Source organism: Mesitornis unicolor, unplaced genomic scaffold (assembly GCF_000695765.1).
Source record: "Mesitornis unicolor isolate BGI_N332 unplaced genomic scaffold, ASM69576v1 scaffold44146, whole genome shotgun sequence".
NCBI classification, from domain to species: Eukaryota; Metazoa; Chordata; class Aves; order Mesitornithiformes; family Mesitornithidae; genus Mesitornis; species Mesitornis unicolor.
In genome coordinates this window covers 1-11364 of record NW_010191120.1, presented here as the reverse complement: position 1 = coordinate 11364, position 11364 = coordinate 1, and the positions used below count along the sequence as shown (strand labels likewise).

At 46.1% G+C, this 11364-nt stretch overlaps 1 protein-coding gene across 1 annotated transcript; it reads left to right on the top strand.

Annotated features, from left to right (window-relative positions):
- The first annotated feature begins 349 nt into the window (after nucleotides 1-349).
- YDJC (YdjC homolog (bacterial)) lies at nucleotides 350-10398 on the top strand. The gene is made up of 4 exons (XM_010186643.1): nucleotides 350-524; nucleotides 8684-8843; nucleotides 9561-9660; nucleotides 10188-10398. The coding sequence occupies exons 1-4, from the start codon at nucleotides 367-369 to the stop codon at nucleotides 10367-10369; spliced, it is 600 nt and encodes a 199-aa protein (XP_010184945.1). The 5' UTR covers nucleotides 350-366; the 3' UTR covers nucleotides 10370-10398.
- Nucleotides 10399-11364: the final 966 nt, after the last annotated feature.

Below are 11364 nucleotides of genomic sequence, written 5' to 3'. Positions count from 1 at the left end.
CGGGTATCGCGGAGAGGAATTTGAACCCCGGACGCAACCTCAGTCGATTAAATCCACCAACCAAGTCCCTGACCTTTTGCACACTCATCTACAACAGTGCGAAGTGCAGGCAAGCCTGTGCTCCCGCAAAGAAAGGCAGGATCGGGTGCTCTCACTGCAGGAGCAGGTAGGGATGGTGTGAGCCAGGCGGCCACACGCAAATCCAGCTACTGTGCAAGAGGTGGAGCAGGAGGAGTTAGTCAGGGGCTGAGTCACGACTGGGTTTGCCCCCGTTTAGCCTGTCTTTTCCTGTTTGCCTGTGATCTGCTGGCTGCTGATAGTTCCAGTTTTCCCTTCTTTACTTTTTTGTAGGGATGACCTCTAAGGATGATTCAGGTGAAGCTTATAGTAACTGGAGATGACTTTGGCTACTGTCCTCGGAGAAACCAAGGCATCGTGGACTGTTTCCTGGCTGGTGCGGTATCTAACGTGTCCCTTCTAGTCAACGGAAGTGCTGCAGCAGATGCAGCTGAGCTGGCAAGGAGGTAAGCTACTTTCTTTAGCTTCTTTGTGGACAGCCTCCACAGGCTATCCATGGAAAGCCAAGCCTGTAAAATTTAGTTTTTTTGTAGCCCCAGTATAAACACTGTATCATAACCCAGGCTGGCAGAAGAAAACTGGATTCCAGGCATATTTACTAAGACTCTTCATAGTAAAAGTAGTGACCTACCAACCATACCCACAGTGGCTCTTTCTCTGGTATTAGCTATTGCACTGCACTTTTTTTTTCCCAGTTCTCCTTGGGATAGAAAGCCACTTACACAATTTGACTGATAAGAGTTTGGGCTCATTGGACTTTCTTTTCCCATGCTTATAAAAGGTGCGCCACCAGAATGAATGGCCACACTATATGTCCAGGCCAAGCTGCTACCCCTGAAGCTATTAGAGCATAAAAACAAATCTTTAAATCTCATTTAATTTGATGCATTTCAGCCAGATTGAACACAGGGTCAGCCAGGTTCATTGCAGAATCAGGGAAAGGGATAATTTTGCAATGGCTAAGTTATAAACCTGGGTAGTAGAAAACTTGATTTTTTCACCCTAGAAACCTTTAAAAAAGCACTTCAATGTTTCTATTAATTCTAGGCCTGATAAATTCATTTGTAAAACCTGCATACATAAAGAGAGGGACAGTACCTTTTACCTGCCTTGTATCTACCACCTTTACTCCTTCATGAACTTTTCAGAGGTTACTGGCACAGTTGTCTCTGTAGCAAATCAAATGCTATGGGTTGTTCTCATGGACTAGCCCAGCAAATCCTTTAATTCAGGCATTACTTGTATTGAAAGGGTAAAACACAGCTAATGCTTCAGCTCTGGTGTGGGCAGGCACTTGGAAGCGGGAGTATGTCCTGAAAGAGAGGGCAGCAGGGCTGAGAAACAATTTACAAAAGCAGAAAAGGGAAGTAGCACAGAACTGGGAACTCACGCTTCAATTACAGCTGCTGCAGGAGATGGTTTCGCAAGAGTCATGATGTCCTTGATCTTCTTGAGCATCTCTCCCCTATTTTGGCTGAGATTTTAGGGGTACTTGGAAATTGCTTGCAGCATGTAGCTTCTTCAGTGTTGGGTGGTGCAGGAAAGCCAAGGTGTAGTGACAGTGGCAAATTCATCTTCTGTCAGAAAGGTTAGAGGTTACACACAAACACTGAGAGAGGAACTGCCTCTGGGATGAGATGAGAGGCAGCAAGACACAACACTATCAAGGTGCCTAAAATCCTGTTAGTAAAGTGAACAAATGTAAAACAAATTGGTAAAGCCAGCACTTCTCTCAGACAGGGAGGCACTGTGGAACCCTTTCAGCCCCAATGCTCTGGTGATGCTGTCAGCTATTTTAGTGTGGTCTTTAGCAGCATTTTAAATATAGAATCCACCTGGCCTCATTTCCATAGCCAGAAAGTAGGTCATGTAATCAGAGGTTTAAAAAGCATCTTTGAATCCAGGTCATGACACTTGTGCTGACCACTGATATGGGTATGAAAGCCAGGTTGGAGGGCAGGGGACAGTGGAAGCTGCAATGTGCTGCTACAATTTCAGTCTTTTGAGGGGTAGTTTTGAATTGTAAATATTAATGAAATGGATTTAAATCTATTTCTGAGAATATAAGTAGGGTGACTTTGGGAACATCTGTTGGCACTGAAGATCAACATCCCAGGTGCTGCAATTCCTCGTTTGTGTAACTCTGCAGCTGTATTCAGCCCTACCCACGCATGGGGGAAACATTTGCAGATTTAGGGAAGAAAAAAATGAAATGAGTTCCTTGTATTCTGTTACAAGCCCCACTTCAGGTGCTGCTGATACACATGCACTTTATTGGCACCTGTGCATGTAAACAAACCCTTGTGTCACCCCTAAGATATTTGTTCCACTGTTGCAAAGCTTCACACAAAGTTTTTAGGCACAGATGTCTAATAGGCCAGAGTTACTAGAAATGTCATTGAATCCTCCTCAGCTTGAGGTGCAAAAATTGAAAAGTATCACTGCTGCTGCAGTATTGCTGCCTTGCCACTGTTACTTCATTTTCCCTCTGCTGGGAATGTTGAGGCTTTGCAACATTTTGTGTTTTATGAGATTAAAATCTGCCCTGTTTTTTCTCCACTTGTTTGTCTTCCTCCACAGATACCCAGCTAAGCAAGTACTATATATGTACTATATACACACACACAATAAATACACACACGTGCATGTATGCTTAACTCCATAGCAGACCTTTCAGCCTTGGCTAGATCATGGTGTAAGCTGGGAGACTGGATCTAGAGGAAGAGGCTGAAGCAAGCAGCTTGTTCTTTTTGTGGTGCATTCCAGTGTTGTAGGATTTGGTCTTCGCACGCGTGGTACCAGGATTGTCCAAGTGCTGGACTGTTTCTATGGCTTGTGGAGATTGTCTGGGTGCTTCTTGATTAACTGGCTATGATTCAATGACATGGTTGCTCATCACTGCAGGTCTTGAGCTCTCTCTCCTCACTTGGTCTTCAGTTAATTGGACATAGGCAAAGCTAATTAGGAACAAGACAACTTTTCTTGCAGGATAGTCCTTCTTAAGCACCTCATGCTGCCCTGCAATGACAGGACTCGGCATCCTTCAGAAAGGAACAGAGTTCCTCTGGAATTTCACTCTTCCCTTCATTTTCACAGTAATTCTGTAGGCTTCTGAGTGTACCATCTGTTGCCTTGTGTTTTGCTTCGAAGCCTTGGCAGAAATGTGATGGTAGTCAGCAGATCTTTGTACCACCTCTGACACAAACTAATTGCAAACCAGCAGAACCAAGCAGTAAATAATGCACCTTCCCTAACATCTGGGTTCTGGATCCTGGGCTTTTCTCATTTGCTGTCACAACTGGGCTAAAAGAAGAGATCCACTCTCTTCAGGTGAAAGAGGAGTTTCAGCAGAGGCCTGATTCATCACCAAACGACAAATGTATCAATAGCAACTGCTAGAGTAGTACAGAGCCAGAACAGCAGGCAGGAGAACAGACTTACATTGCAGGTTTGTTTCTTCCTAGTAAATCAAAACTTCTCCCTATGGGGCATAGACTGACTGCAACTTCGTGGTTATCCATATAAAATCTACTTATCAAGCCCCACCTTGAAGTCAGCCAGTCTTTGTGGTGCTTATTCCAGAGCCTTTCCCAGAGATTGGAAGGGTCATTTTGTTACCTGAAATGAATAGGCCCCTTAATTTTCTCCTTAGAAATAATGGAGACAGCAGAAATAAAGAGACCCAAGATTGTTTGCCACCATATTTTTCATCCCTTTTATCAACCAGCTTGGTTGTGACTACTGGGACCCTTTTCCAGATGATTGTATCCAAATACTCGAAGAGTGGCATTTTAGAACACAACCTTTTGTTTTATTTTTCCAGTTTAAATGCTGAACATCAGCTACACAAAAGCTGAAGCCCCCGCAACATCTGGCTACATTTAACAGAAGAATCTAACAAAACCAGATTTAATTGTTGTCTGTGTTTTCACTTCCTTTCCCATCAACACTAATTGCAAAATGTGTAAATTGTGACTTAATTCTGACCCTCCCAGACAACATCTGACAAAGTAGAAGTCTCACATGCTTTCTCATCACCCTTTAATCTCACTGTTAATCACAAGGCAGACAGTTCCACTGCTGAACTGTGTTTGGATTGGGGGTGGGGCTTAATCTGAGGCCTTAAACTAGAATCCCAGATCATGTTAACTTTACTGGGAGCAGCACTTTTTGCTGATGTAAGATCATGGATACAGAAGCTTCACTTGATACAAATATTTCATTAAAAAGAAAGCCACATCCTTAAGCAACGTTACAGTACCAGTTCTTAATACTAGAAAGTCTTTGGAGTGTTTTCTCCAGCAGATATAAGTCTTTCGCAGTAATGGAGCAAGACAAGAAGCTATTTGATGAAAGACAGAGTTTACAGTTTGCTGAAGAGTGAAAGTGGAGGTTAAAAAAATATGCAAATGCCAACATGAAGAAACTAAAAGGTGCACTTCTTTGCACAAAGCACAGCCTTGCTTTGTCTGGCTTCAGAGCACTTCTTTGCACAAAGCACAGCCTTGCTTTGGCTGGCTTCAGACACTTGGGTGTTTACTGAAGCAGGATGCCAGAGACAGATATTTACATGAGGCTCTTAATTGCATCACGCTTGGGCTGAAACCTGATGAACCAGTAATTTCCTGGATAAGGATTCAAAGAGGATGATAAGGATACAAAGAGGATGCTGAAGGTGGGATCTGTTTACCCATCAAGGAAAAGGGTAGGTGCCACGCTGCTTATGCCAGAGCACTCAGCCTTCACCAAGACAATGGGGACTGGGCTCCGGGACTCATAATTCCCACAGCCACTGCTCCCGGAAAGGTGGGGACTGCACAGAGTCCGTGCTGTAGCCAGGCAGGGCACAGTTGCTGATCCACCAAGCTCAGAAATGTGCATAGCTGGTGTGCACTTTAAAGAATGGCTCAGTACAGTAACAGTCTCCAGGGACCTTTTACTGCTAAGGATATGAATGAACAGGGATTGTAACTGCACAAAAGCCCATTGCCTCAGCAGAGACATTTGTTCAGAGCACTCGCGTGGCAAAACAAGCAACTACTTGAAAAGGAAGCAGTTTAGCTGATAGTATTTCCTTTCTCTGTTGAGTAACTGAGCTGGGCTTGCTGACTCAGACATCTTTCCAGACTGAATTCCTTGTAGCATTTGCTGTAAGGGTATCTCTTTTTTTTTTTCTTCCTTCTTTTTTTCCCCACCTCCACAGGGGATGCTGAGCAGAGAACCACAGAGCCAGGCTGGCTCTAGCAGCCAACCTGTCAGTGCAAGCAGCTCACAAGTGAACTCACCTTAGTGGCTGCAGAAGCTGCTGGCCTGAACCTCTTCGCAACAAACTCAGACAGCCCCACTTAATGCTCCTTAGACTATAGGAGCACACATTTGTAGACACTGTCCTTTGGCTTTATTGGAGGGAATTGAATGGTTGTGCTAAATCCTGCTTCATCTCTGTGCACTCGCCAGGGCAGCAGGACAGACTTGCAGACGCCTAGACATGGGCCTCTCCAAACAGATTCTGGAAGGGCCATTGTCATTGTTGCTCAAAATAACCACCAAAGTGAGTTTAGAGAGACCAAGCAGATTCCTCAGCATCATTTTGTGTTGGCAACAGTAGCTGTTACTGCAGTGCTTTTATCACAGAAACTAAGCTGTTGCCTGAAGCTCAATCCTTTTACCTTGAATGCTGGGTGGAGCAATTAGCAGTTAGTCCTGAGGGCCATGACCGGAGGCACTCACCCTGTCCCATCTATAAAGGACTTTGGCAGAGGAGTGGGTGTGAGGCCAAACCCACAACAGCTGACTTCCATTCCCAGTGTGGCATCACATGCTATAAAAGCTGCTTGAGTATCTCAGCTGATAAAATAGCAGATACTTTACAGTCTTTAAAAGATGTGGACAACTATAAAGTATGTGTATCAGAAACAATGATCTGCCCTCTAGAAAATGGGCCCTTCCAGGACACTCCCAAAACTTTTACTTCTCTCCCTGCTTTTTTTTTACATAACAGCGTGCCTTGGCATTGCTCTTTGGTTGCAGAAGCTACATTTCAGTGGTGAGAGACACTCAGGAGCAAGAGTTCATCCAGTGTGTGGTAGCGGGCAAAAAAGCCTCTTGGTTCAGTCTTAAAGCCCAAACCTCTGGCAGAACAGAGCATGATTGAAGCCCTGTCTCCGAAGGGACAGCCCAGCTAATTACTGTGCTTTACGTTTTGCTCATGTTTTCATCTCATTGCACTCGGGACTTAAGGTACTCATGCAGTGTCCAAACTGTTAGGAGTGAACACCAGGACATTTGATGCTGAATAGCAGCAGCAGCATCTGGCCCACTGCATCCAGGGGAAACACACATGTAGGTACAGGAGAACGCTAGCTAGCAGCAGAACCCTGCTATGCCTGCTGCGTTGTCCTCCTTCCCATACCCTTACAGCTTTCCCAGCAAGCCCGCTTCTGTGAATCTCCCACAGATGAATACTTCTGAGCAAGTTTCTCACATGCTGTGTTTTCAGTTTTGGTTTCAGTGCCTGTATCCCAGAGCCATTAAACACTGGCAGTTCCTCTTTAGATGCCTCAGCATGGACAGTCTGTCAAACCAGCCAAGACTCACTCTAAGAGAAAACTATTAAGATATTCAGCTGGTGTTAGCCAAAGCTCCGAAACACGCTCTAATGTTACAGTCAGAGTCTCCCCTTACAGTGAGAACAAGGGCAGCTCTCTCTGCACTTCCACATTCTGCGCATTCCCCAGCTCTGCGGCTGGTTTCAGCTCGGGCGAGGAGCGGCTCTCATGTTACCCAGTGCAGCACTTGGCTCCTTGGTGTCCCACACCTGTCGCAGGGGTTTGCCTTTTCCTGGAAATAGCTTCCCTCGCAGCACTTGAGGCACTGCACAATTGGAGGTGGTTCATTTGATGCCCCTGGGAGACAGCACTGAGAGGCTCAGCTGTTCATTTCTTGCACTCCCACAACACATGAGAAGGAGAGTGCTCTACAAAAAAAGTCTTCCATCTGCTGATTCATGGTAACACATGAATCCTTTTTATTGCAGACAGCAGTGGCTGTGGCACAAATGCTGCTATCAGCTGATGCAGTCAGAGCTTCCCAGAGACATGATAAAGAATTTGAGCTGTATTTCTAAAAAAAAATACAAAACAAAACCACAGGCTCCCCCTCTGCCTTTGGACTCATGCAGGTTACAAAGCAGGCCACAGTGTGGAGGGGAAGCCTTTGTGCCACAGCATCCCTTCTGCACTGTAGCTGCCTCCTGCCCTGCCATCAGCTGCCTGCTTACAGGCCCCCACTCTCAGTGACAGCATCTTCCAGTTCTTGTATCAGCAAGGAGTAAGTGAGCACATGTCGTGCTCAGGCCCCATGTATGAAAGCCAGATGAACATTTATTATCAATTATACAATCAGGCCCTGCTGCAGAGAAATCACCAAATGGGAAAAGCCAGAGAGGAACTTTCTCTCCACAAGCTGCTTTGCTCCATTGAGCAAACATTCAAGCTCCCTAATCACACAGCAAACTGGAAATACATGGCCTTATTTGTTTCACAGAGCTGTCCATGCAACTTAACTCATAACATTTATGTCTTTGAGAAGGAGCAGTATCTACAACAGACTGCACCATCTACCTGGAGCACAAGACATGGAGGAGCCAGGAAAAAAGAATTTCAGCCAAAGCCATAGAACCTGAAGGAGATAAATGTCTCTGACCTGGTCCAGTCCATATGCAATTCTTCTGTCCCCTGTAACGTGGTGCTTCACTAGTTAGCTTCATGGCAGCAGACAGAAGGGGAAGATCGGCTTTTTGCACACTTTGCCTAAATGGAAATCGCCTTTGTTTTCCATCGTGTGGTACAAGCACTGCATCACACTGCTGACCTCCTTGCAATAATCCTTCATCTGTGCCAGAGGGATGCTACTTTGTCCAGCTCAGCCTTGTCACTCAGTGGGTGCTCATCGGCACCAGTGGACAGAAACCTGGCCACTGCAGGCAATTTCAGCTGCAGCTTCTTGGACCAGGAAACCCTTAGAGTCAGGCAGTATTTACACTTGTAGCCTGTGCTGTTGCCATAACAGCTGCCTTGGGCACTGTTTACGTACGACTGGATTCTGCTTAAGGGCAGCTTTAGAAGTTTTCAAGTAAAACTCAAATGTCTCATAAATGTGGCATCTTTAATAGAGTAAACGACTCAAGGGGATACCTAGCAAGTGCTTCTGAAGTGCTTTAGAAAAGGGTTGCAAGGTCCAGATTCCTGTTGGTCACTAGTGACTGCAAGGCAGTTATATTCATTTAATTTAATGCAGTTACAGCATTGCAGCCTGAGATAACCTCGTAGCTGCTCTCTGCACAGGAGTCAGGGTGAGAACAGAGCTGGGGGAGTCTCGCAGCCTGGCCCTTGGCAGACTGCACAGGTTGTCACCTGGAGATTCTCTGCTCTGGTTAGTGTCATTCTGCTTTCCTTTCTAGAAGAACAGGGGCATAAAGATGTACTCCAGTGAGTACACCACCACTTTTTAGATCAGTCTAGATCTTTCACTCAAATCTCCCCCTTTGGCCACAGTAAGGGAGGTAGAGGTACAAAGATTAACAGATCTTTTACTCCTGTTACAGATACAACATCCCAATAGGCCTGCATGCCAATCTCTCCGAGGGCTCTCCTGTATGCGAGCTGCTCAAGTCAAACTCATCTCTGCTCAACCAAGATGGATTCTTCCATGGGAAAATGGGATTCAGAACTGCTCTATCAAAAGGTCTCCTGAACATGTCAGAGGTAGGAGAGAGCCACATACAACCACATGGCTGCATTCCTGATGCAGCTCAGCCTGCACTTATCCCAGCACACAACAGCTGAAGATCTTTCCCAGGTCCAACTGTGAGAAAGCTTAGAAATGAATCTTGACTGTGTTGCCTGGGCAGCTGGAGCTGGACTTCTGTGTCCTGGGGCTAATTCTGCCCAAGGGTCTGCAGCCTTTGAGAACTCATTCCTCCCGGCTTCAGCGCTGGCATGCACCAGTGTCCTGTTAACCACTTACCTGAGGGGGCAGAACCTGCATTGGACAGATATTTACAAAGAACCCAGAGATCAGTAAAGGCAAAATGAGAGAAGTGCTAGGTAGGCTTTTCATTACCCTTTGTTCTGTAGGGAGATGGCAGTTTTTGCCCAGTGAACAAGGATGAACTTGCTCAGGTGATCAAAAGTGCCTGTGGGATATGAGCACCCATTTCCCCATTCATTTTAAAGGGAAACAGGTATTCACATATCCTAGGTATTTTAGAAAATCCCAGTATCAGCGTCATGCACATAACCAGTACCATGAAGAGAGCCATACCTAGGGGAGGCTCTGGGCAGCCCAGCAGCACTGTGTGTTATTTGTGCCTCTCAGGGCCAGGTCCCACATCCCTGGCCAGCAGGTCCCCAGCAGCCCCTTGCACTCTCCTGATCTCAGCCTGCTTGACAGGTCTTGCTCTGACCTTCTCTGCTGCACAGGTGAAGCAGGAGCTAAAGGCCCAGGTGGAGCTGTTCCGTGAGCTGACAGGTCACCTACCTCCGCACATGGATGGGCACCAGCATGTCCACGTCCTCCCAGGTAAGAGGGGGTTTCCTCTTCTTCCCAGCGCCAGTAACTTTGCCCCTGTTTTGCAAATAAGGTCACTGTGGTATAGAGGTGGAAAACTGAGTGAGCAAAAAGAATATTTAAAAAAAATCCCTATTTCCCCTCTCCAGCGCTCAGCTGCCTCTGAGTGACATCGCTCTTGGCAGCTTACCCTCACAACAAATCTGGCTGTGCAGGGCCCTGATGAAGAACTTGTTCCTGACGGTGCAGTCACCTCTGGTGCACTCTAGGACCAGTCACTGACTTAGAAGGGGTTGCTGGAGCAAATGCTCAGCACTGAAGGGGAGACAAGGCACCTACAGCAGATGTTGAGGGAGTTTTGTTTCCAGTATAGAAAGGGACTCCCATCCAGATGGAGAAAACCATTTCAGCAGAAGATAACCCAAATGGGATTATATTTTCTTAAACACGGAAGGACATCTCTGTGCTAACAGCCTCTGGGGGCCATGATGAGCTGGTTATCTGATTCCTGACTAAAGTGTCTCTGTTTTTACTTACAGAGGTCAGGCACGTGTTTGCAGAGGTGTTAGAGGAATATGGGATTAAGTACACTCGTGTCCCAATAGAGCCAGGCCTTCATAACTGTGACTGGATCCCACCATCCCTGATGGACTTTTATCTGGGAGTAGAGGAAGATTCTTTTAACACAGTGGATGTGTTTACCAGGCATGGAATAAGGTAAGACAGGCATTACTCATCCTCTTTGTAGTAAAGCTTTTAAGGTTTCACCAGTTCCTGATAGCATCTTTGCAGAACAGAACACCACCTTTCTCTTTCCACTCTGGAGCTTTACAAGCAGGTTCAGGAGGAGTACAAGAGTGCCAGGGGCACTGGGGCTTAGTAAGCAGATTTGTTTGAACAGAAATGACTCACATCCCACCTGAGAGGGATTGTTCTTTGCAGAGTATGTTTTTCAGCCCTTCTGGTTGAGCAGCAGCATCCTGGCACCTGGGGCTGTAGGAGGCTGCATCAATGCTGGAATTTTAAAAGTAAGACCTAGAGGGAGTTTTCAAGAAATAACTTTTCATCTCCCTGGAGTAGTGAAGAAAGGGTTTTAAGTAGCAGGAAATCAATTAAAACTAATTTAAAAAGTAAAACTAATTAAAATCAAGTGTTTGTTGTTAAGGGAAGGCAAGAAGCTCAGAGAGCTTGCAGAGCCCACAGCAGGTGATCACTGCTCTAAGCAAACAGTTTCATCAGTGTCCCGCATCTCAGGACCAAAGCCAAAAGAGCTCAGCCCTTCCCTCAGTGACAATTTCTAGAAAAGCTTAAATCAAGCAGTGCTTTATGGATTAAAGACATTTCATTTGAGACCCTTGCAGTCACCTGTTCTTTGGGGCAAATGTCATTACTTTCTCATTCTAATGAAAAAGTTGTTTTCTGGGATTCTGTTGGGTTTTTTTTGGGGGGGTGTGTGTTTTTGTTGGTTGGTTGTAGGTTTTTTTTAACCAGTTGTTCTCAGCACGACAGCAGGCTGGCATCTCACCCTGCTCTTCCCAGCCACAGCACACGGGCTCTGCTCCAAGAGCCCCTTTCTGCGGGGGAGGAGGGCACAGTAGCTAACACAGTGGTTAATCAGGAGGGAGGAATCCTCCTTTTGGGGCAGGTTCGCAACAGGGACGGTTCAGTGGAAACCCGCACGCTGAGAGCTCCCCGCGTACCGAAGGGGCAGGGCGG

Bases quoted from the DNA above. Each gene is read 5' to 3' on its own strand.
- YDJC (XM_010186643.1), top strand. From the start codon at position 367: ATGATTCAGGTGAAGCTTATAGTAACTGGAGATGACTTTGGCTACTGT. The intron at 525-8,683 runs GTAAGCTACTTT...CTCCTGTTACAG, and splicing joins GCAGCTGAGCTGGCAAGGAG to ATACAACATCCCAATAGGCC. The intron at 9,661-10,187 runs GTAAGAGGGGGT...TTTTACTTACAG, and splicing joins GCATGTCCACGTCCTCCCAG to AGGTCAGGCACGTGTTTGCA.